Source organism: Macrotis lagotis, chromosome 1 (genome assembly GCF_037893015.1).
Source record: "Macrotis lagotis isolate mMagLag1 chromosome 1, bilby.v1.9.chrom.fasta, whole genome shotgun sequence".
NCBI classification, from domain to species: Eukaryota; Metazoa; Chordata; class Mammalia; order Peramelemorphia; family Peramelidae; genus Macrotis; species Macrotis lagotis.
The window spans coordinates 826,917,069-826,942,941 of NC_133658.1; the positions used below are offsets into that span (position 1 = coordinate 826,917,069).

Here is a 25,873-nt window from a genome sequence, read left to right on the forward strand (position 1 = left end):
GATTCTATCACTACCTGATTTCTCTAGCAAATTTCCCTTATTATCATCACTCCTTCTTCACTAATTTTCAGTCTTCCTCTATCTACTGGCCCCTTCCCTTCTGCCTAGAAATATGCCCATTTCTCCCCATCCTTAAAATCACCACCATTAACAATTGTCCTATATCTCTCCTTCCATTTGTAACTAAATTCCTTGAGAATGAGACCTTCAGTCATAACTTTCACTCCTCTTTCTCACTTCTAATCTTTCTGCCATCTTGATTCTGATTTTATTACTTAACTGAAACATCACTCTCCAAAGGTACTAATTAGTCTGTTAATTGGGTCTCCTAATACCTCTTCTCAATTTTTCTCTTTCTTGACTAGGTAGATAGAGGACTGGAACTAGGAAGACCTGAGTTCAAATATAGCCTCAAATGTTTACTAACTACATGATCTTGGGCAAGTAAAACTTTGCCTCAGTTTCTTCAACTGTAAAATGAGGATAATAATATCACCTACTTCCCAGGATTGTTGTGAGAATCAATTGAGATACTATTAGCACAGTACTAATCTATATAAATCTCTCTCCTATCTTTTCCATTTTTTTATCTTTTTGCTTTACTATCAGAACATCACCATCCTTTCAAACAACATTCAAACAAATATATATAAAGTGAGAATAGAGAGAAAATAACACCTGAAGCACAGTAAAGAATTACTTGTTTTCTTCCTTCTTCTCTGTGAGTGAGAAGCCTTTGACACTATTGATCATCTCCTCTTGGATACTCTTTCCTCACTAGATTTTCATGGTTGTTCTCTTCTGATTCTCTTTCTATCTTTCTAAAGACTTCTCTGTCTTCAGCTGTTTCTTCATCCATGTCACTGTCCATGAATAACTAGGCTCTTTTCTGGACCTTCTTTTATTTTTTACTTTACATTATTTAACTTGGTGGCCTTATCAGCTCCCATGGGTTCAATTATCATTGCCTAGATCTATATATACAACTCTAGTCTCTCATTTGAGGTCATCTCCAACTGCCTTTTGAACATCTCAAACTAAAAACATTTCAAACTCAACATATCTGAAACAGAATCTCATCTCCTCCCTTTCCTTCCATCTTTCCAATCACTATCCAGAGTACCACCATTCTTCCAGTCATCCAGGTTCACAAATTTGTTGTCATTGTTGACTCCTCACATTCTTATTTGTCCCATACATCCAATTTCTTTTCAAATCTTCCTTTGTGACATTTCACAACCATCTTTTTCCTCTCCAATCATATAGAAACCACCTTACTTCAGAATTTTGCCTGGGTTACTACAGTGGTTTTCTGGTTGATCTCCCCATTTCACTCCATCCTTTGCTAAGCAGCTGAGGTAATTTCTAGTAAAATATAGGTCTGATCTGGTCACTCCCTTACTCAGTGCATTCTGGTGATTCCCTGTTATCTCTGAGATCAAATATAAACTTTGTTTGGAATTTAAAGTCATTTATATCCTAACCCTTTCTTTTCTTTACTGCCTTCCTGTGCTTCACTCCTCTCCATTCACAATGACCTTGGTGTTCCTCACATTCTATCTTTGATTTTGTCTTATCACTGACAGTGCTGCCAAGCCCAGAATGCTCTGCCCTCTCTCATCTCTACCTCATCGTTTCCTCAGCTGCCTTAAAAACTCAGAACAAAGTTCACATTCTGGATGAGGCCCTTTGTGGTTTGTCTTCCCTTTAACCCCACTCTTTCCATCCTCTTTGAGGGTCCCCTCCTCTCTCTCTCTCTCTCTCTCTCTCTCTCTCTCTCTCTCTCTCCCCCTATATATCTTATATGTACCTAGTGATTTGTGGGGCAGCTAGGTGGCACTTCGGATAGAGGACTGGGCAAGATTCATCTTCATGAGTTCAAGTCTGGGGGCGGCTAGGTAGTGTAGTGGATAGAGCATTGGCCCTGGAGTCAGGAGTACCTGAGTTCAAATCCAACCTCAGACATTTAACAATTACCTAGCTGTGTGGCCTTGGGCAAGCCACTTAACCCCATTGCCTTGCAAAAACCTAAAAAATAAAAAAAGTCAATTCTTGAGTTCAAGTCTGGCCTCAGATACTTACTTAGCTATGTGACCCTGGACAAATTCAATTTACCCATTTTGCCTCAGTCTCTTCATCTAGAAAATGAGCAAGGAAATGGCAAGCTATTCCTGTAACTTTGCCAAGAAAATTCCAAGTGGGATCATGAAGAGGAGGCAAGACTGAGCAACAATACCTCATAATTTATATGGTATCTCCCTCATGGAAATATATGTTTCCTGAGGTCAGGGATTAGTGTTTCTTGTCTTAATTGGTATCTTTATCACTTAACACAATCTAACATATAAGTAAATACCTGGTAATTAATTCATTAAGGACAAAGAGTATCTCAGTGTTTAGCACAGTGGCTTGGTCCATGGTAAGTACTTAATAAATGCTATTAATTCATTTATTTCATCCCTAAATGGCTTAACTATAAAGTGGCTCAGTAGACAGACAGCTGGGACTTGTCAGGAAGATCTAAGTTCTAAATCTACCCTCTGATACATCTATCTTTTTAATAGCTCTCTTGCAACACAAGGCAAGTTTTTAACTGTCACTTTCATTCAAACTGATTAGTTTATGGTGCTATGCTACCATATGGGTAGCTAGGTTGGTGCAATGGATAAGAAAACCTGAGTCCCAGTCTGCCCTCTGTCACATGTTAGCTGTATGACCTTGGGCAAGTCATTTAACCTCTGCTTGCCTCAGTTTGTTCAACTGTAAAATAGGAATAATAATAATAAGAGCAGCAACTTAGAAGAGTTGCTGTAAGAATCTAATGAGATAATATTTATTTAAAAGTTCCTGTTACATATTAAGTGTTTATTAAATAATTATTCTCTTTCCTTCTATTTCTTTTCCATATTTCTATATAATAATGTTAGCTCATATTTTTTCAGCAATGTAAAGCTTATAGAGACATCCCTCAGCCTTTTTAACCTTATCACATTAGTTCATTTCATTAGCTATTCACATCTTTACATGTGGTATTTTAACTAAATTGGCCTTCTTGCTAATCAGTACCTATGTCATTCTGTCTCCCATTTCTCATGGGTGGAGAGTACACCCTCCTCCCCTCTGCCTCTTAGAATCTCTAGTCCTTATCAGAACCTAGCCCAAATACCACTTTTTCACCCAAAGTCTTTCTCCTGCCATATCCTTCCCCTCTATCCAATAATTGTTGTTCAATCAAATCTAACTTTTCATGTCCCCATTTTGGAAAATATACCAAAATGATTTGCTATTTCTTTTTACAATCCATCTTACAGATGTGGCGACTGAGGTAAACAGGTATAAGTGACTTGCCCAAGGTCAGCTAGAAGTAGCTGAGGGTCTTCTGGGTATCAGGCCCAACACTTATCCACCGTACCACCTAGCTGCCCATATGGTAATACATCACAATAAATATAAATTGCAATTAATCATTTTGATTGAAAGTGACAGTTAAAAACGCCTTGTGTTGATCTAAAAAAAGAAAGCTATCAAAAGAATAGACTTTGTCATTCATTATTTAATACTCGATTGGCTTTTTGCCCATCTGCCCAGCAAAATGTTATAGATCAGAATAAACAAAGAAACATATTATGTCCAGTGTCATCTACCCAGCTACCTATATATACTGTTAATTTGTTCAAATAATTGTACCCTTTCAGTCTTTAATTAATTCTCATGTTTTTATGCCCTGACATTCTTTTCTTTGCTTGGTGCTGCCCAACACATCCTTCAAGCCAAGACTGTAAGCAAGGAGGTATTCTTCAGCTGTAATTGATTTCGGTTGGAAGGCACAATTTCCCAAATTCACTTGAAAGCCAGCTTTGTACTTCAGTTTGCTTTTTAGTGCCTATGGCTGACAAGCAGACTGTTAGGCAGTAGTAGAGAGTATTTTAAGAAACTGAATCCCCTTAACAAAGGGATAGGCCAGATTGTTTTATATCTACATAAAGGAAATAGAACAAGCGAGGCTTGGCTTTAGAATGGCCGTTAGCAAGATTTGTCCACTAAACCAACTCTTTTGAGTAGAACTACACTAAGTGGATTCATTTCTTCAGACGTAATCAAGCATTGAAGAATCACCCCCTTCACGTCATCCCTGAACTACAGAAGCAGGGTCATCTGGTACCCTTTACCTAGGGCTCCCCTCCAGCTGATGATATCATAGAATTGAGGGAGGAGAGCCAGGCCATGAATCTAATGTTTTTAAAATGGGTAAAGAAAGAATAAGATGAAAAAATTAAGTTTGAAATAGATAGGGGAAAAGGCAGGGAGAAGTCACAGAATTTCTTCTTTCTGATCAAAAGAAGGTGATACATTTATTACTTACTATAGATCTTTGTTTCCCTTAGTTAATCAAATTTATATATTATCTGTTCCCTGGACACTTACCAAAAGTTAATACCAATAAGATTTGTGATACAGGGAGTTATAAGCATAAAGGGAAAGTAGTTTATCAATTATAATCTTAAAGTTTATGCCAATTTCCTAGGAAAGAAAGTGTTAGAAAATATAATTGGAAACTCAGAAATTAGCCAAAAAACTCTTCTTTTCACTATTTGTGCTCACCAAATATGTATAACATGTTAATGTAGGGAAGAGGGTGATGAGGAGATCCCAGGTCAACTGGGTGAGCTTATAAGTTATGATCTTTTGTGTGGGACTTACCTAAATCACATATCTAGAAAGTGTCAAGGATAGAATTTGAACCCAAGTCTTCTTGATTTCAAGACCAATGCCAGCCATTAGGATAAATTGCCCCATTTCTCTGCTGTGGACAAATTAGTGCAGTTTAGTTCTATCTACTAACAACATAACCATGGAGTCATGGAGTAAATCAATCTTAACTTTTCGGCCCCCATAGTGTTATGCCTTATTGAAGGCCTCTCAAGAGGCTCTCAAATTAGAGACTGGCTAGAGCAAAAGGTTCTTATATGACACCTAGCTTATTGTTCATATTAAGATATCTAAATTAGAGTTGGATCTGTGTGTGTATATGTATATATATATATATATGTATATGTATTATATGTGTGTATGTGTATTCATACATACCAAGGTAATGTTAGTACTAAAGTGCAACATATACCATTTTGTTATTCATAAAATGTATGCCATATAAAACTTGTTAAATATATTACTCAGTCAATAAAGAAGCATTTTGAAGTACCTATGGTATTCCAGGCACCATGACAGGTGCTGAAGAGACAAAATAAGAAATGAAACAGGTTCTACTCTATCCAAAACCACTGAAACAAATTGGAGATGAGTGTGGCATGGTATAGAGTGGACACTAACTTTGAACTTAATAAAACATGGGATCAAATTCTGATTACTTACCACCTGGTAATCCTAGGTAAGTCATGATATTTGTGGGACTGACTTTAGTTTCCTTCTAAAATGAGTGAATTTGATTGCAAATGAACTTTAGTTCATTCTAAGTTCTATGATTATACTAGGTGGCACCATGGACACAGTGCCAAACCTAGAGTCAGGAAGAATCATCTTCCTGAGTTCAAATCCAGCCTCAGACACTTACTAGCTTTGTGACCTGGGCAAATCATTTACTCCATTTGCCTCAGTTTCCTCATCTGTAAAATGAGCTGAAGAAGAAAAAGGCAAACCAAACCATTATCTTTGCCAAGAATATCCCAGATGGGATCATGAAGAATTGAACATGACTAAATAATGACTAAACAAAATGATTATTATATGATATTTGTTAATCTATGTGTTCTGTCACATCTTCTCATGTGCTTTGAGATTTCATTTCAACTGAGAAAACTAGAAAATTACTCTTAAAAGTTATTATAAAATTGTTATAGTATTTTATCTCTAGTCATTATACATTCTAAGAATCATAATAGAACTAGCCAAGTCGATTTGTCATATATTGGTTGCAAAAAATGGACATTCTTTGAATGAAATGTTGCATTTGTATTTTTAAAAATTCAAATATAAGATTGCGATGTAGCAGATTAGTAAGACAGGAAAGTGAGCTCTTACCTCAGTTTTGTCACTAGCTGACTGTATAACCTTGAGAAAAATCATTTAGTCCTTTCTGTTTTTCAATTTTCATATGCATTAAAGAAGGTAATTGGACTGGGTGATTCTTATATGTTTCAAATTCTATAATTACTAAGGAAGTTCATTTGATAAGAGAAAGCCAAATGCTATTTTCTTTCCCTTCTGTTCTACTGGCACTATGTTCTATGTTAGGTCATTTAAATAAGCAACAGGAATACTTTTGAAAATATTTTTAGTTCAATATGTTCAATTTTTTTTTTAAATTGGAAAGAATCATGGCATTTTAGGTTCTAATGATAGCTGAGGGTTGAAAATATGATGGAGTATACACTTCAGTAAAATTAGGAGGAATACATCAATTCATCCTAATGCCTTTGTCATTGAGTTACCCAGGTCTTAATCTGATCAACAAGGCTGACTTGGGATCTATGAAGAGTGTTGTTGAAGACCAGAATGCATATCATGATGGAGAGAGTGCAGGATCCAGGGTCAAGAGAAAAAGTTTAGAACTGTGACTCAAATGTCATGCCAGCTGTGACACTGGGGAAGTCATTTCACCTTATCTTCAGTTTCCTTATTTGTAAAATGGGAATAGAGTTTCCACTATTTACATTTCAGGATTGTTTTAGGGAAAGTGCTTGCTAAATCTAATAGTATAATAAAGATGTTCTAACATAACAAGTGCTGGGATTACTTAAATAACAATTTATGTGAATCATCTTAAAACCAAGAAATTAGTATATTAGCCTCATACATAGAAAAAACTTGGAATATATTTTGTGTTTAAAACTCTATGAATATAATTCATAGGATCATTGGTTTAGAGCTGGAAGGGACCTTCATTTTACGGTTTCCCATATCCCATATAAGCTCTGAAGAGGTTGGAAAGGAAACACATTTGGAAATGCTTGACAAGCAATCTGACTATTTTCTTGGACCTACAATATCCAAATAACTCATTGTAAAAACAATTCAAAGGCCTTTACTCTTCTATATTGTATCTTTAGTCTCTCTTCATTATTCCCATAATCAAAGTCAAATGCACTCTTCTCTCCCCTCCCCTCCTCTCCTCTCCTCTCCTCTTCTCTTCTGCCCTCCCCTCCCCTCCTCTCCTTTCTTTTCCTCTTTTTCTCTCACTCATCCTCAGATAACTTCCACCATTTGGAAAGAAGACCAGATTCCTTCCAAGATCTGTTACCTATGAAATGTTTCCTCCTTTAACTAGGAAGCTAAGATTCAGGAATGATATTGTCTAGGAACTCCACTCTTGGGCCATGTGAGTGAGCACATCCTTCTTACCACATGTTTCTGCCACAAAGAAACTCTTGAGTGAGAAGAAGGATTACTTCTTTCCGGATGCATTCTCAGAACTTTTTCAGCAGTACGATAGGAGGAAAAGGGATGAGCAGTTTTGCTGGTTTCTTTTTATAGAACAACATATAAGGATGTTTCCTTCCAGCAAGGGTTTATTCTGCCAAGAGTCCAAGTCAACCAATTTATCCTGCATCTCTATTATTAAAACATATCCTCTAGGGGAGGGGTTCTTAATCATTTTTGTATCATGGACCCCTTTGGCAGTCTGGTGAAACTTATGGATCCCTTTTCAGAAAAAAATATTTTTAAATACATAAAAATATAGTATCAATTTTATTGAACTATAGCTGTCAAAATGTTTTCAAAAGCAAGTTCCCAGGAACCAAGTTAAAAGAATTCCTGCTCTAGAGATATGCCTATATGCTTTATGGAGCTGCAATCAAAAGTCCTAATCAAAGGCTTATTGCAGGCAAGTTTACCAAATTGATTCAGTCATCAAGTATTTATTAAGGATCTATTATGGGGGGGGGGGGGCGCAGCTAGGTGACACAGTGAATAGAGCACCAGCCCCGAAGTCAGGAGGACCTGAGTTCAAATATGGCCTCAGACATTCAATGATTACTTAGCTGTGTGACCTGGGGCAAGTCATTTGATCACATTGCCTTGCAAAAACTAAAAAAAAAAATCTATTATGGGCCAGGCCTTGTTCTGGGGTTGGAATCAAAGATGAAAATAAGACACTTCTTTCTCTCAAAGTTTGACTTTTAAGCATCTATGCTTAAAAATGAATCTGAAATATACACAAAGTATTGGAAAGGGCAGCTAGATGATATAATGGATAGAATGATGTACTTGGGCTCTCATCTTCCTGTGTTCAAATCTAGTCTCAGATATAAGCTATCTGTCTGACCCTGGGCACTTAAACCTGTTTGCCACATTTGTTAAATAAGCTTGAAAAGGTTCAGATATGACTGAAACAACCGAACAACAGTAACAACAGATGTAAAATAATCTCCATTGAAAAGCCTCTAGCAGGGGCAGCTAGGTGATGCAGTGGATAGAGCACCAGACCTGGAGTCAGGAGTACCTGAGTTCAAATCCAGCCTCAGACACTTAATAATTACCTAGCTGTGTGGCCTTGGGCAAACCACTTAACTCCATTTGCCTTGCAAAAACCTTAAAAAAAAGCCTCTAGCAACCAAGGGAATCCAGATAAGCATATAAGAGCCACTTGAACTGTTTTGAAGCAAACTAGAAATTATATAAGACAAATGAGGAAGTAGTGCTTTCAACGTTTGGGAGTCATAATATGCAAAGTTCAAAACTGGCTTGACATATAGAGAGAATAACAAGCAAAATTGTGATTCCTCAGTCATTTTTCAGTTGTGTCTGAGATTTGGTGACTCCATCTGAGGTTTTCTTGGCAGAGATACAAAAAAAGTGATCTACCATTTCCTTCTCTAGTTCATTTTGCAGATGAGGAAACTGAGGTAAACAGATCCAAGTGATTTGTCCAGAATTGGGCAGCTAATAAGTGTCTGAGGCTAAATTTGAACTCAAGAAGAGGAGCCTCCCTAGCTCCAGGCCAGGCACTCTATCTACTGTACCATCTAGCTAGCCCAGCAAAGAAATAGGGCAAGTTTAACTAAAGCATAGTATGAAAGGGAGTAAGTTTTTGAATGTAGGCTAGAGTTGAATTTAAATGAGTTTTTAAATCCAAACAAGAAACAATTTTTTTTAACTATCCTCATGCCCCAGTTAATTATTAGTTTCACAGTTAAAGAGCAATTCCTTTGGGTGAATTGATCCATAGCTTCAATTCTGAATAGCTCTCTGGAATTAGGGGAAGGTTCCATGATGTCAGGTAATTCACTTGATGCAGGAGCTGCCATTTTGGGGATTGTTTCCCCCAGAATTGTCCATGCATGGAGTCCATGGCACTGTACATGAGACATTCCTCAATCCATTGTGGATGTCTATAATTTTCATAGCCCAAGACTCTTGAACTTATAATCACTCTACTCCCCCCCCCAAAAAAAGCAACAACACATAATCCTACAAAGTTCTCAAGGTTCATGCCTACTGCTTATCAGTCCCTCTCTGTGTATCTGTCTCTCTCTGACTCTGTTTCTCTCTGTCTCTTCCTCCTTCTCTTCTCTCTCTCTTCCCCCATATACAATGTATATATATATATATATATACATATATATAATATACAATACAATATACAATATAATAGAAAAGAACTTTACAAATCTTTACAACAAACCTTGAAGATTTGCACTATCATTATCCCCATCTTATAGATAAGGAAACTGAGGCAGACAGGGGTTAAGTGACTCACCCATGGTCTCATAGCTGGTAAGTGTCTGAGGGTGGATTTGAGCTCAGGTCTTCCTAACTCCAGGCTCAGGGCTCTATCCACTCCTCCATCTTTCCTTTTTTTGAGGAAAGCAAAACTAAAAAGGAAAAGTGAAACTAGAATAATTGCGAAGAGGAATAATTCAACTCCCTTAGACTCATGTAATTGAGCTTCAGGCTTGGAGGATACACTGAAATATCCTGAGTCCTAACCCTATGACTCCAATCCTCTTAACAAGATGATAATAAGCATATCTATACCTGCTACAGGCACATACAACCACAGTCTCAAAGGCTTACCACCTTATAAACTCATTAAAGTGATCAATTGAGCCTTCTGGATCTTCCCCTATGTATATATGACTTAAATTCATGAATCAAGTCCCAAATTAGGCACATCTTTGAATCCATGCCTAAAGAGTAGAAACTAAAAGGAGATAAAGTCATGAAGGATTTTTAGGTTCCCTTTTTCTGATCTGAATTCAGTATGGATAGAGCTTGTAATAAGCAGTTTCACACCAATCCCTACATCACCTCTTTCTTCCCCTGCTACTCTGGCACTCCTGCAGGTTTTCTTTTTGAGGTGAAATAGTTCAAAATGCCCTTCCTCATTGTGCCAAAGACACAACAGTGATAACTACCTTCTACTGCCAAAGTAGAAAGTGCCACTGTGAAGGATTTTCTTCTGGCACCGTGATTTACTTTATGCCAACAGTACAGGAAAGTTTATAAGGTTTATGTTTGTATTTTATATTTATGCATGTCTGTTTCTAATATTACTGTGTGCTACAGTTTTACATTTCCATAGAGAGGCAGTTGAAATGGTGACAAAAAGATCAAATTTATTATTAGTACAAGGTTCTCCCATATTGATTTCTACTGTATTAATTCTGTAATGTATTTGATTTTACACTGCATTTTTTTTTATAATTGAGTCTGCATCTGCCTAAAGCCACCTTTCTATGATCTTGAGTTGGGTTCAGGCATTTAACTTTTCCTCTGAATTAGTCTAAAGTTACAATTAAATGAAAAGCTGTTATCTCTCATATAGGTAGCCCCTAGGATGCTTCCAGTACATCTGTTTGTTATCTTTAAATCCCACAAGTTAACTTAGTCCAATCCCCTGCCAAAAATGTCAAATGTCCTTGCCTATTCCTGAACAATTAGTGGAATTTTCCTGTCTTCCAAGGAGACAGCAAGTCTAGTAGTTTTGATCCCCTAGCAAAGATTACTAGATGCTGGATGAATCCCATAAAACAATAAACATTTGTTAATTGCCGAATGGATTGATTGCTAGCCTCACATGAGTGATAGCCCAATTTCCTTACTGTGATCAATCATGTTGTCCTGACCCCATGAGATCATCTACTCTATAACTTATTACATTGTCTTTCCCACCTACCCATCTCTTTCTTTTTTCTCTTGCACTTGTCCAAAATGTACAGAGACTAATAAGCCCTACTTGGGTGTTTTGGTAATTGAGAGCTCATAAACCCAATATTTTGGATACTGCTAGGCTAACTAATAAGTTGATCAAGCCCGGACCATTGTCTCAGTTTACTTTAATTTTCAAATGCAACAGTGCCCAGTAAACGGGTTTTAAACTATGTTTCAAACTTAATTTACCATTTATGCCACCATAACCAAATGACAATTTCCCTGAGTTGTATGTGGATTAAGAATGATAATCATTGAACTAGAAAATTTACAAAATTATAGTTAGGCAAACTTTTATATGTTTTATTCAATCTTTTTGTTTTTATAACCTGTTCCATGATTTCCCATAAATTCCTCTCACTTAACAAAGAACAATAGTTAAGCAAAATCATGTCAGATATAATATGCAGCAATCCACACCTGTAATCTCTTCTCTACCCAGATTAAATTTCAGGATCAATTAATGCAAGCAGGAAAAACATTTCTTAAGTGTCTTCTAATTGATAGGTACTGTGTTAAATAAATAAACCTTGTGGTCACAAATACAAACCAGCAAGGCAGCTCTTGCTTGTATTCTAATGGGCAAAATCAACACCTTAAGACCATCAAGACTGTTCTTGCTTGCATTATTAAGAGCAAAGACAATACCTAAGAGAGAGCAGGCTGTTGAGCTGGGAAGATTTGAACACAGTCACATGGTTTAGAAATGTTGTGGGTGGACTGGTTAAGGACAAGAGAAATCAAAAGTTACTTTTCTGAACTGAGTACCCTGAACACAAAGTCTGAGTTCCTATGGAAGGAGATGAAGGAAATGACCAGAGATTGGGTGAATGGCTTAGAAAAGGCTGGGAAATGATGGGTAATTGCATTTAATCTGAATTCAGTTTTTAGTGTTGTTTTCATTTACATTATGTAATCATTTGTGTGTATTGTTTCACTGTTCTCTATTCCACCCCAGTAATCCTCCTGTGTTTCTCTGAATTCTTATATTTGTTTTGTTGTATGCATATGCAAATTCTACAATTTATTAGACTGTTCCTCAGATGTTGGACATCTATATTTCCAGATATTTTTTTCTGGACAGCTAGGTGGTACAATAGATAGCACTCCAGGTCTGTGTCAAATGGATATGAATTCAAATCCAGCCTCAAACACTTACTAGATGTATGTCTGGACAAGTCACTTAACCTCTGTTGCCCCAGTTTTCCCTTCTGTAAAAATGGGAATAATAATCACTTTACCTCCCAAATAAGATAAAATTCATAATCCTCTAGCACATTTTTAGTGCTTCATAAATTTTAGTTATCATTATTTCCATGACAAGAAGTGATACTGTGAATCTGTTGGCTCATCAGGAGATAACAATTTACCAGGTACTACTATGTTAAGAACATACAAAAAAGAGGTAAAAGATAGTCCCTTTCTTCAAGAAACTTACAATTCATAGAGTCTGTCTATTCTCAGTCTTCTCAGAATATTGATCTATTAGTAGGTTATTTCAAGGTCAAATGATATCAACATTTTAGTGACTTTTATTGCATAATTGTGAGGAATGTTCACATATCAATCTTTAACATCATTCAATAATCAATTATTAAATAATTATTAAGTGCCAATCACTATGCAAAATAGCAGAGAAATACGAAGATGAAAGTGAATTAAAGGGAATCTTTACTCAAAGGGTTTATATTTTCATGGGAGAGACAACATGTAGACATACAAACATACACAGATTCCATACAAAATGAATCCTAGGTATCCTAGCAACTGGAGAACAAGAACAGGCTTCATGAGGGAGGGAGGTAGTGTTTGAACTGCCTTATAGGAAACTAGGGCTTTAGAGAGGAGGGGAGGAGGGAGTGCATTCCAGACATGTGAGGCAGCCAATGCAAAGGCATCCAGATGGAAAATCAAGTGTTGTGAATGTGGAACAATGAGTAGGTCAATATGGTAGGAAGTCTGGAGTGATAGAACAGAACCAGTTTGGGAAGACATTTAAATGTTTAGCAGGAGTTTATCTCTGGTCTTAAGGTGATGGGAACCTTTGGAATTTATTGAGGAGGAGGGTGACACCAGAAGAGTATTTTACAAAAACTACTCCCTTGGATGCATCAAGATGGATTAGAGAGATTTGAGGGAAAGAGACAACCACAATAAATAATCCTGGTAAAAAGGTAATCAGGGCCTGAATTATTGTGATGGCTGCATAAATTAATCTTATAGAAATCAAAATGATAAGATTTGGTAATGTTATTTGGAATGAAAGAGAGAGGAATAGATATCAAGATTTTGAACTTGAATGATTGAAAATATGATAGTCATTGATAATAAAAAGGGAAGTTTGGAAGAGGAGTGAGTGGGAAGTAGGATGTATGATGAGTTGTCATTTGGACATTGAATTTGAGATGCTTAGGATATCCAGTTGGAAATATCAAATAAGTAGTTTTTATGTAAGACAGGAGCTCAAGAGAGAGGCAAGGAGAATATAAATAGCTCAGTGATGGTAATCAAACTCATATGAGGTGATGGGAGTCACAGAAAGAGAATAGGGAAAGAGAAGGACTGAGACAAAACTTTGGCAGATACCCAAAATTAGTGGATGTGTATGGGGAAATATCAACTCTTACTATTTTTTGGAATTTAGTCTGATGAAACTTTAAATGGCAGATGCCCAGCCCCAAAATAAGCAATTACAATTTTAAAAATAAATGCATAGATTTTAGCCTGGTGAACCTTGTATGAGACTATATGTGTAACACATACATAAAGGAACCATCAGATCAAGTGGAAACAGCTTTGATTTTGGAGTTGGGAGTTGTGGTTTAACATTCTTGTTTTGTGATTAACTTACTAGCTATATGATAATGGGCAGGTCATCTATCTTTTCAGAGTTTATTTCAAAGTCTGTTACATAAAATGGGGGGAATTATGTTACCACACAAGGATGCTGTTGGGAAGTGCTCTGGAAAGCTTATTGTGCTATATGAATGTGAATTTGTTGCTATTGTTTGGATAAAGAAAAATTAAATGGTACAACAATACTTATACTAAGATTTTTATATTTCAGGTCAGACTACAGCCATATGTCCTCTACTAGCAGTGAGTATCACTTAAAAAACTTTTTTCATTATTCCTATTGTTTCTATCTCTTTAATGTACATATGGGACAATGAAAGGAAAGACTGAATCTCAAGTCAGAAGACTTGGATACCAGTCAAAAATCTGACATCTGCTATTTGTGGGGCCACATACGTAACCATTCTGAGTCTGTTTTCTCATCTGTAAAATGGAAGGGATATTACTTGTATGACCTTCACACATTTCCTTTGTATAGTTTGGATATTTGGATACTACTTTGGGTACTCTAGAGTAGGTGTGTCCAATCTAAGGGTTGCATGCAACCCTCAAAGTCCATTTATGTAGCATCACCACATTTAATTATTGCATAATATGTTATCATTTTGTGTAACATAGGTTATCATTGATAATATAGGTTACATTGTATCTATAAATAAATCTTAAATTCTATATGCAGCCCTTGGCAATTTTTTTGTTGGGCAATGCAGTTCAGAAGAGCTAAAAGGTTGGACATTCATAAACTGTATGATTATAAGGTTATTTTATTAAAATAGTGTATAAACCATAAAATGTTCTTAAATGTAAGATATTATTAATTATGGCAAAAATAACAAGACTATCAAATACTAAATTCCATCCTCTTCCTTAAAAATTCTTTGGTGGAGATCTTTAAGAGAATCATAGCAGCATGAAATAAATGGGGCAAAATCTCTAGAATTGGAGTCAGAAAACATTTTGCAAGTGAAAGGAGGCTGCATTTGGAATCAGTACATCTGGATTTGAATCTTGACTCTACCCTTTATTATCTGTGTGACTTTGGATAAGTCACTTAGCCTTTCAAGCTATATTAAACTTAGCTTATTCAAAACTGAATTCTCTATGAAATGGGGATATTGGGTTACATGGCCTCTAAGGTCGCATCTAGCTATATACCTACAATCTCGTGACTTGATTTCAAGCCCTGGTTTCATTACTACTTTTGGATTGTTGGAACTAAATGAATTCTTTTATCTGATCACAATCATTCCACCTTTCCCTCTGCCTTGCTACCCAAAACTCTGGCTTTATCTTCACCATGATCTCCAATTCCTCCATCCTTCAGTTCTTTACCAGGCCATCACCTTCTCCCTTACCCATCTTGGCCCTTGATAAAACATTTCAACTCTATGTTGATTGCTCTCTTCACAAATCTCTTGCCCTCTTATCTTATTACCTATTTTGCCCTGTTAACCTTGGCTTTGAATTATTTTCAGATTTGTGTTTTAACTCCCATTTACATTCTCTTGAAAGAAACTAAGGCAGTCATGAAACTTCTGACTGGGTCCACTACAAAGTTATGTCACATAACCTCAACTGTGCAGTTGAGCAAAGCAATATCAATCTTTTTATATCTCCCTAATCAATTCACTTGAGGACAGCTAGGTGGTGCAGTGGACAAAGCACTGGGCTTGGAATCAGGGAGGTTCATCTTTATGAACTCAAATCCAGTCTTAGATACTATGTGACCCTGGACAAATCACTTAATCTTATTTGCCTTAGTTCCTCATCTATAAAAATGAGCTAGAGAAGGAAATGCCAAATCACTCCAGGATTTCTGTCACAAAAAGCCTAACTGGGATCATGGAAAATCATTTAAGACTAAAAATGAGTAACAACAACAAATTGACTCCTACTCACTACAATGTCTTTTGTCAATGTTTTCATCCTTCCTCAAGACTCCCATTGTGCCTCTACTCCCCCCCCCACACACACACACACACGCACACTCACCTCATACTCTTAGCTGAAGATGTTAATTAATACTTCTCTTTTAAAAAATTGGGGCCATTTGCCAAGACTACTATCTTCTCTCTTCCTTCTCACCTCATATCATTCTAATCCCTTTTGTTATTCCTCCTTTGCCTCTATCTCACAAGAAGATTACCCTTCTTGCCAAGGCAAACCCCTCTTCATGCACAAGTGAACCCATCCCATCCTATCTTCTTCAGCAGATTGTCCTTATCATCTTCACTCCTACATTTCTTTTTAATCGCTCCTGTCTAATGGCTGTTTTCCTATTGCCCACAAATATGCCTTCAAGTCCCTTATCCTCAAAAAACCCTCACTTGATCCATCCACCCCTACAAGCTATTGTTTCACATATCTCTTTCCTCCTGTGGCTAAACTTAAAAAAGCTATCTGCAATCAACACTTTAACTCTCTTTGCTCTCATTCTAGTTCATTATTCAGCTGAAATTCTTCTCTCTAAATTTACCAATGATTTCTGAGTTCCTAATGCTAATGGCATTTTTTTCAATCTTTCTTGACTTCTCTGCAGTATTTGACACTGTCAGACACAATGTTCTCCCTGATACTCTCTTCCCTCTAGCTGTCTGTGACACTAATCTAGCCTGTTGCTTCTCCTACCTTTCTAATTATTTATCAGAATCCTTTGCTCAGCCTAGTTACATCCAATAACTATGGTTATCTGTCCTGGGCTTTCTTACCTTTTTCCATCTAGACAATTTTGTTTGATGATCTCATTAGCTATCATGGATTCAATGATCATCTCTATAATAATGATTCTCAGATCTAATCATCTAGCCTGAATCTATCTCCTAATCTCTCAACTTGAATCTCCTACTTCAAATTTGACATATTTAACAGGATATCTATAAATACATTAAGCCTGGCTTATTTAAAACTGAATTCTCTATCTTACCCCCAAAACCCTCCCCTTCGCTATCTCTTCTATAACTATGGAAGTTACCACCATTTTGCTAGTCACCTAGACTTTCAACTCCAGTTGTCATCCTTGACTCTTCATTTTCTTTCCACAGTCCATTCTCTTGTCCAGTCCTATTGGTTTTATCTTCAAAATATTTCTTATGGGGGCAGCTAGGTGGCATAGTGGATAAAGCACCAGCCTTGGAGTCAGGAGTACCTGGGTTCAAATCCGGTCTCTGACACTTAGTAATTACCTAGCTGTGTGGCCTTGGGCAAGCCACTTAACCCCGTTTGCCTTGCAAAAACCTAAAAAAAAAAAAAACAAAAAATATATTTCTTATGTACACCCCTTTTTTTTGACATTGCTACCACTCTGGTACAGGCTGTCATCTTCTCTCTCCTGGACTATTTTGAAAGCCTGCTGATTAGTCTTCCTGCCTTGAATCTTTCTCCATCCCATTCCATCCTCCACTCAAGTGTCTAATTCATGTTCCTAAAGCATATATCTAAGCATGCCAGGGTCTTCCTATCACTTACAGAATGAAATACCAAAATCCTCTGTTTGGCATTCAAGACCCTTCATAACCTGGTCTCCCTCTTACCTTTCCAGTCTTCTTATATTTGAATCCCACTTCCCCCATACTCTGCAATCCAGTGACACTTGGCATCCTTGCGATTCCCTGCACAAGACTTTTCCCTGACTGAGCAATTTCATTATAGTTTCTCATTCTCAGAATGATCTTTTTCCTCATCTCTACACCCTGGTTTCCCTGACTTCTGTCTTGTCCCAACCAAAATCCCACCTTCTACAAGATGTCTTTCCTCATACCCCTCAATGTTAGTGCCTTCCCTCTGAGACAATCTCCAATTTAGCATATACATATATATATGTATATGTATATATATGTATACATATATATATATGTATACATATATATATGTATACAGTTTCTTTGCATGTTATTCTCCCCCCCCCCATTAGACTGTGAGATTCTTGAGAGCCAGTCTTTTGCCTTTCTTTATATCCCCAGGCTTAATACAGTGTCTGCCACAAAGTGGGGGAGGCTTAATAAATGCTTCTTGATTAGACTGAATCACTTGCCCTCTTGAGAATAAGCTTCTTCATTTATAACAGGAGAGCTAAGGCTCTCCAGCTCTATGATCTTTAAGTTTAATTACCTTGAAGGGGTGGGGAATGTAGAAGAAAATATGTTAAGGTTTTCAGCAAGGTCAACTTTTAATAAAGCATTTGAAGGCTGAAGTTCATTAAAGCAAACAGAAAACCAGTTCACTGGATCTACATGGTTATACTCTCCTAATATACAAAGAAGCTTCATGGGATAGTTCCCTCTAATGTGTCTGTATGTAGAGAGCATGGTGGTTTTGTTTAAATGATATTCAGTATTTAGAGAAACATTTGCCTCTGAATGAATCCTTTAGACATAAACATCAGTATAGATGGGGAGAATGTAGCCAACTTTTTTTAAACTTTAAACAAAATCTGAAATAAAATAAAAATAATGAGACAGGAGGAAGAATTTTGAAAAAGAAGCCTCTGATAACACGATTCCATGTTATTTAGCCTGAAGTTGATCTTTTGATGAAAGCAATAGAAACTGGATTGTTTTTGTTAGCCGTGTGTCAGAGATTTGCTCCTGAAATGAAGAACTGGCTACACTTTGGGGACCATTTATGTGTCTGGCACATAGTCCCCTATGGGAGCTAACTCATCTTCCATGCAGTGAGGCTCGCCAGGGGTAACATAGGCCTGTCTGACTATTTTGCCCTGGACAAGGAGGGAAGATTCTTCTTAGTGGTCCTCCCTCTGAGCTCTCTTTATCTGAACTATATGGGGCTAGACTGCTCTGCTGCAAGTCTCCTTCCATCCTGACAAGAGGAGTGTCTCCCTTTCCTCTTCTTCCTTCCTCTGCCTTCACTATCTTCTGTAGCCCCTTCTTGTTTTCTTTCTTATAGTGCTACTCAGCTGAGAAAAGCTACTCCCTGCAGCATATGGTGCTTGTTAGAGACTCTTCTGGGACTCACAAGATGCATAGATGTGTAGCCCTGTCCCATATTTAAAGATGTGTTATAAGTACATTTTGTTTAAGCAGACTTGGGAGCAAAAAATTGGGACTACTAGATCAAATATAGATATGGCCCTTGTATGCCTTGACTGAGGAATGCCTGACAAATATTCCTTTTTATTCTAATTTTTCTTTTAATTTTGAACTTGACCAACCTCAACAAACACAAACATTTCAGTATGCAGAGAACAGAAAAAGTTTGCACATTAAACTTGAACTTCTTTTACATGTTTTGCTTTAAAAATATGCATATCAGGGGCGGCTAGGTGGTGCAGTGGATAAAGCACCGGCCCTGGAGTCAGGAGTACCTGGGTTCAAATCCGGTCTCAAACATTTAATAATTACCTAGCTGTGTGGCCTTGGGCAAGCCACTTAATCCCATTTGCCTTGCAAAAACCTAAATATATATATATGCATATCAAACTTAACAATAGCAAACTTTTTCTGTTTTCAGAATTTCAATTTAATTTTATTTTATTTTATTTTTATTTTATGGAATTAAAACTAGTATTTCCATAACATAGTATAATAAAAAGATGATTGTACCTGAAACAGCAAATCTACTGATATTAAATTTAATAATCCCTCTTGAACTTCCTTCTGTTTTCTTCTGTGCAGACTTTTAATAACTCAATAACACTCTTTCTTTTCTTCTTTTTCCATCCCTACCTCAAGACTCCCTATCCCAACAAATAGAAGCCCTTTCCTGTAACAAAAAGCATAGTCTAGTGTAAAATTGAATAAAAGTATCTCCTCCCAATGATTTAAGAAATGAATGAATGAATCCTACCTCCCCATGATTTAAGAAAATTAGACTTGGTCCCAGTCTCCCACATATACATTTTGAGAATATTGTTCTCTTTGGGAGAAACTAATAATAATTCCATGGATACTAACCTCTATCTGTAATATAAAATACAAGTAATGGATGTAGATATAGAGAGAGGGGACTGAGCAAGATCTCTTACTCTACAAATATCTTCACCCATCTGTAAAACTGCTGCTTAAAGGGGAGGGAATCCAGTGTGTACCAATAAATGATTCCAGAAGGATACTCCTCTCTTCTTCTTTGCTCTGAGTAGGCGCCAAAATATCTCTAGACTAAGAGATTTTGATTCATATTAGGAACATTTTTCTGCTTACCAAATAGATAGACTGACTAAGGAGTATTATTGCAATGTAACTGAAAAGGTTTTTCAGAGAAGAAATCATTGTTTGACTGCCTCATGCTAAGGATTAGATGAGCCTTGGACTTTTCTCAGACTGCCTCCCTAGTTTCTGTTTGTCATAGCTGGGGATAATATTAGTCACCCAATGAGGTTAGTAGCCACTAATTTCTTCTTATAGAAAATGTAAATAAACATCTTTGAGGGAAAGAACAGAGAAGCAATGGGAGGTGGGAAATAATCTTGGATATATGCAGGCAGGGTAGCATAAGATACTGCCTACTGCATTTGAGAACTAGTTGACTACTTTTATTTAATTCCTTCCTCTCCCAGAGAGAAGTCAAGGCACTTGCTTCCTTCTCCAACTTGGAGTTCTAGGAGAAGGATGTTGTCTCTCACAGGTAAATGGGACCATCTCTCCCCATTAGATCTAGTCATCATTACACTTACTGGACACAGATTCTTTTGAGTTTTCTTCTAACTTAATGTTACCTGTATTGTTGCCACAACCTTTTCTCAGCATCTTTTAGGAAAATACAAATCAGTAGGCAGCTAAGTGTTAGAAGCTGAAAAAAACTCTTCATGGGGCCTAGATGAAGGAAGAAACTCCACAGTCTCTAACTGTAGACCTGGCTTCTTTCTTCCTCTCCCAAGATTCACAGCAAACAGTCCTAAATACCCCATTCCCCTAATATCAGTAGTTAATGGATTTTGCATCTCCACCAACATGATAATTCTGACACAAGGTTACAGAAATAAAACAATTCCATACATTCTCTGTGTCTGAAAATATATGTCTCATTCTGTGTCTCTAGTCCATCTCCTCTCTGTTAAACGGGTGGGGAGGAAAGAAATGCCTGGTTATTGCATTATCAGAGTTATCTTTAAAAGTTGTTTATATGCTTATAGTCATTCTATAAATTGTTCTCTTAGTTCTGTATCATCTCATACATATCTGCCCAAGTTTCCCAGAATTCACCTGGCATATATTTCTTTCTTCTATGCTAACATCTGCCCAAATAGTAGAGTGATATTCTACTCTCCTTTTCATTAAAATTACTTATAAAAATAAGAAGTGTTCTCCATTTCCTCTCCATTTACTTTTTCTCTTGCTGCAGAAGACTTTGCTGCCTGGAACCAAGTCCTCCCTCACCATAACCCTTGATCCTCAGTTCACACAAGGACCAACCCAGGGCAAAGACTTTGGTCTTTAGTGGAGATAATGGTGAGGTTGAAAGGGAGAGAGAAGCAAACTGAGCAACCATCCTTCCCTACCCATGATCTTAACATCTCAGTCTCCAGCTATCCCATATTCATTAAATCTTAAATACTGTAGCCCTCATCCCTCCCATTTGATCTCTAGATAGAGCACTAGATTTGAAGTCAGAGGACCTAAGTTTGAATCCCAGTCCTGTCTTCTTACTACCTTTGTGATCTTAAAACCACACACACACACACACACACACACACACACACACACACACACACACTTGCATTGTTATACTAAATGACCTTTAATGTCTCTTTCAAGTGAAAATCTATAATCCTATATCCTGGCAGGAGCCCTATGCTAAGAGAGTCACTGATAATGTCTAGGAGAGAAAGTTGGAGAAGACACTGGTGCCATTGTAGGAGGAAGGATGATGTGCTTCTGGTATGACAAGTTGGTGTTTGGAATACACTTCCCTATAGAGACATTGCTATCCATAGAAGTTTATGCTGTACTGAAGTCCTACAATATATATGCCAGGTGCATTCTGGATTAACTAGGTTTTTATAGACTGATCTGGGACCAGAAACAAATTTGTAACATTTTTTTCTGTGAGAAAATATTTTTTTAAGTTCCAACTAGATGTCATTAGTAAATTCTCTTCTTTTCATGAGGCATTCAGAATGATTACTATCATTGCTTGAGCAATCAAAAACATTCAGATTGATCATTTTTCTTTAAATATCATTAAATAATTATGAAGAAAGAAAAGATTAAAATTTTTAAATGAATCAGTAAAAGAGTTTTTAGTCCTGGTCTGATTTGGTTTACTTCACTAGCATAATAAGTTATTTTCAGAGGGTAAACAATGATTTTGTTCACAAATATGATTTGTTCTTTTTGAAAAAAAATGTTCATTTATTTTTTATCACCTAAATTTCTCCATATATTTCACCACCTTCCTTTTCCCATGGATTCATTCTTAAAGATAGAAGATAAAAAAAAAACCAGTTCAGTAAAACTAACTGACATAATAGAGTCTTACATTACCTGCAGTGTTCAATACCCCAGACCCCCCAATTCTGACATTACTTGTTACATCCTATACTCCAGCTCCTCACCTCTGCAAAGAAAGGAGGGAGGTATCTTCTCATATTTTTTCCTTAGGAATCAAACTTGATCATTTATAATTTTATAGCATTTTCTTGCAATTATTTTGTAGTTTTTTCATTTACATTATAGTTATTACATCTATTTGTATATATCTGCTTCTGTTCACTTTACTTTGTATCATTTCATGAGTCTTCTATGTTTATTTCATCTTGTTTATCACTTTTTTTTTTTAGATTTTTGCAAGGCAAATGCAGTTAAGTGGCTTGCCCAAGGCCATACAGCTAGGTAATTATTAAGTGTCTGAGGTTGGATTTGAACACAGGTCCTCCTGACTCCAGGGCCGGTGCTCTATCCACTGCACCACCTAGCTGCCCCCTGATTTATCACTTCTTAAAACAAAGTTATATTCTATTCCATTCATGCAGCATAATTTTATTAGCCATTCCTCAATTAATATGAACCTTCCCTTTTAACAGTACTTTATTACTACAAAAAAACTTGTGTAGCTATTTTTTGATGAATATGGTACTTTTTATTTTGTAATTGACCCCCTTGGGATATATACTTGGCATTGAAATCTCTGGATCAAAGGATATCCTGTTTCTAACATGACCTATTTGACTTTAAGCAAGTAACTTAACCTATCTGGGTCTTGGATTCCTCATCTTAACATGAAAAGGTTATGTTAAAGGGCAGTTGAGGTCCTTTTCACTTTAATAACTATCACTTTATGACATTTTTATTGCGTTCATAGCATTATTCCAAATTGCTTTTCAAAATTGTCAGTCCAATTCATAACTATTAAGTACCTATTTTTCCATAATATTTCTCTCATAGTCATCCTTTTGTCATCTTTGTCAAATTGCTGATTGTAGTTATTTTCTATTGAAAAAAGGAAAAAATGGGGAGAAGCTAGGTGGCACAGTGGATAGAGCATCAGTCCTGGAATCAAATCCATCCTCAGACACTTAACAATTACCTAACTGTGTGACCTTGGGCAAGTCACTTAACCCCATTGCCTTGCAATAGCCAGCATAAAAGAAAAAAACAAAGAAAAAGGAAAAAAAATGTTCTATGTTCTGAGGCAAGAAACTCTAGTTCTTGATGGAAGGGCAATGAGGAATTGCTGGTAGCCCCATAAGCAGCTGCTAGCTTGACAAAGTAGGGGGTCATTTGTCCACCCTCGGTGGTCCTAGAGGACTGTTAGTAAGGATCAGAAGGAATGCCAAACAGATTTGCAGATAACCCTTTTCAATTCCTGAGGGACTTTTCACTTTTAAAGTTAGGAAAATCCCTAGACTTCTGTCACTCACAAAGGGTTTATACTTCCCTAGGCATGAGATTCAAAAAATGATTTTCCAATATATCCACTCAATCTGCAAACCTAACTCAACCGTCTGGGTGAGAGTTTTAAGTGCATTCTCTAGTCAAGGAAATGGGAAGTTTGTTTTGTGAAATCCTCATTCTAAAAAGTTTGATTCATGACTTTTGTTTTACATTATGTCGTTCTAGAATATATTGCTTGCACATCCCCTTTCTAATAAATGTTCTTTTTAACAAAGAAAAAACGTTAAGTAAAACTGACACATTGGTCTTGTCTGAAAATGGAAGCAGCACTCCACCAGAAGGAAGGAAATTCATTTTCTCATCTTGTCTCTTGTTGAAGGTAAAAGTGAGAAAAGGTATCTTAACTTTGGTGGTTATAGTGAGAAGAAAGATACCAGTGTGAAAAACTGCAGAAATATCATCCAAAAGACTTGGCAGCTGATTAGGGAATGGAAGGCATGAGAGAAGGAAACGTCAAAAGCAATTCTTGGATTTTTAATCCTAGATGACTGGGAGGATAGTTATACTATCAATTGAAATAGAAAAGGTCAGGGGAGGGGTAGCTTTTGGAAGGAAAATGACCAGTTAAACCCTGGTGATACTGAGTTTCAAGAACCAGAAGGGCATCTAGGAAGGAAATAAGCATTTATTAAGCTCCTACTGTGTGCCAGACACTGAACTTTACAAATATTTTCTCATTTGGTCCTCACAACAACCCTGGGAGGTAAGTGCTATACTTATTCCCATTTTATAGTGGAGATAGCCAATAAGCAATTGAAAATAAATTACAGGAGTTTTGGGCAGAGAAATTGGGATGAAGATAGACATCTGGGAATCATCTGAGTAGGAAGTGATCATTGGAGCCAAAGGAGCAAATTCAATCATCCCTTCTCCAATTAAACAGAATATGTATATAGAGAAGAGGCTTAAAAACAAAAACATAGTGGGCATTTTCATGTAAGGGGAACTAGGGAAAATGAGCTAGAATTCACAAAGCAGGGGTAAGGATTATCAAGAAAGTGTTTGAAAAATCTCCTAGTTTCCTTTAAGACTCAGTTCAACCACTACCATTTACAAGGAGTTTTTCCTGATCACCATAACTGTGAGCTTCCCATCCCAAATGAGCTTATATCTATTTCAGAGATATTTGTTTATGTGAGAATATGTGTTTATGTGAGAATATATGTAGGCATAGTTGTATATGTAAGTACAAATATACCTGTGATATATATGTATAAATATATGTATGTATAAATATATATGTGTATATAAACATATGTATATATATATATATATATATCCAAACATAGTTGTATTTAAGCATGTATACCTACAGATTTGTAGTGGACATGTGTGTACATGTGTTATATGTGGGGATGTGTATAAACATATATCCATACACAAATATACTATGTTGTTCATTTGTGTCCAACTCTTTGTAACTCCATGGATTTGTCCATGGGCAAAGAAACTGGAGTGGTTTGTCATTTCTTTCTCCAGTGGAAATGATCATTTTATGTTGAGAAACTGAGGCAAATTGGAATTACATGACTTGCCCAGGGTCATTCAGCTAATAAATGTCTGAGGCTAGATTTAAACTAAGATCTTCCTGACTCCAAGCCTGGTATTTTATGCACTGCACCAACTAGCTGTCCCAGAAATAACTTTACCTATACATCTATAGATGTGTGTATACATGCTGTTTGCCCTAAGAGATTGTAAGTATCAGGCAAAAAATGGGAACTTAAAAAATGTTTGTTGATTGGTTCTCCAGTATCACCATTGTTTTTTATTTTATTTCTCTAGCTGGGAAGTGTGTGTGTGTGTGTGTGTGTGTGTGTGTGTGTGTGTGTGTGTGATCACAAATGTACAACAGGTATCAGTGTCCCATTTTCAATATTTTTCTACTTAAAAATCAGTAGAATTCTCACTTTCAGATGCTGTGTTATTTATTTCTAGGTGAGTATGTGCAATACTCCTCAGTTCTACCTTTATTCTTAGCCTCTGGTTATTTGCTT

At 36.6% G+C, this 25,873-nt stretch overlaps 1 protein-coding gene across 6 annotated transcripts in view; it reads left to right on the forward strand.

Annotated features, from left to right (window-relative positions):
* The window catches only part of FAM124A (family with sequence similarity 124 member A), a 196,482-nt gene that overhangs the window by 78,738 nt on the left and 91,871 nt on the right, over positions 1 to 25,873 (forward strand). For 5 of the 6 annotated variants that reach the window (XM_074217173.1, XM_074217174.1, XM_074217177.1 and 2 more), the window contains one exon: positions 14,240 to 14,271. In XM_074217173.1, coding sequence (XP_074073274.1) covers positions 14,256 to 14,271 — 16 coding nt within the window. In that variant the 5' untranslated portion in view covers positions 14,240 to 14,255. Of the gene's footprint in view, positions 1 to 133; positions 13,347 to 14,239; positions 14,272 to 25,873 lie in introns of those variants that run through there. The other variant, XM_074217175.1, reaches the window with a different exon arrangement.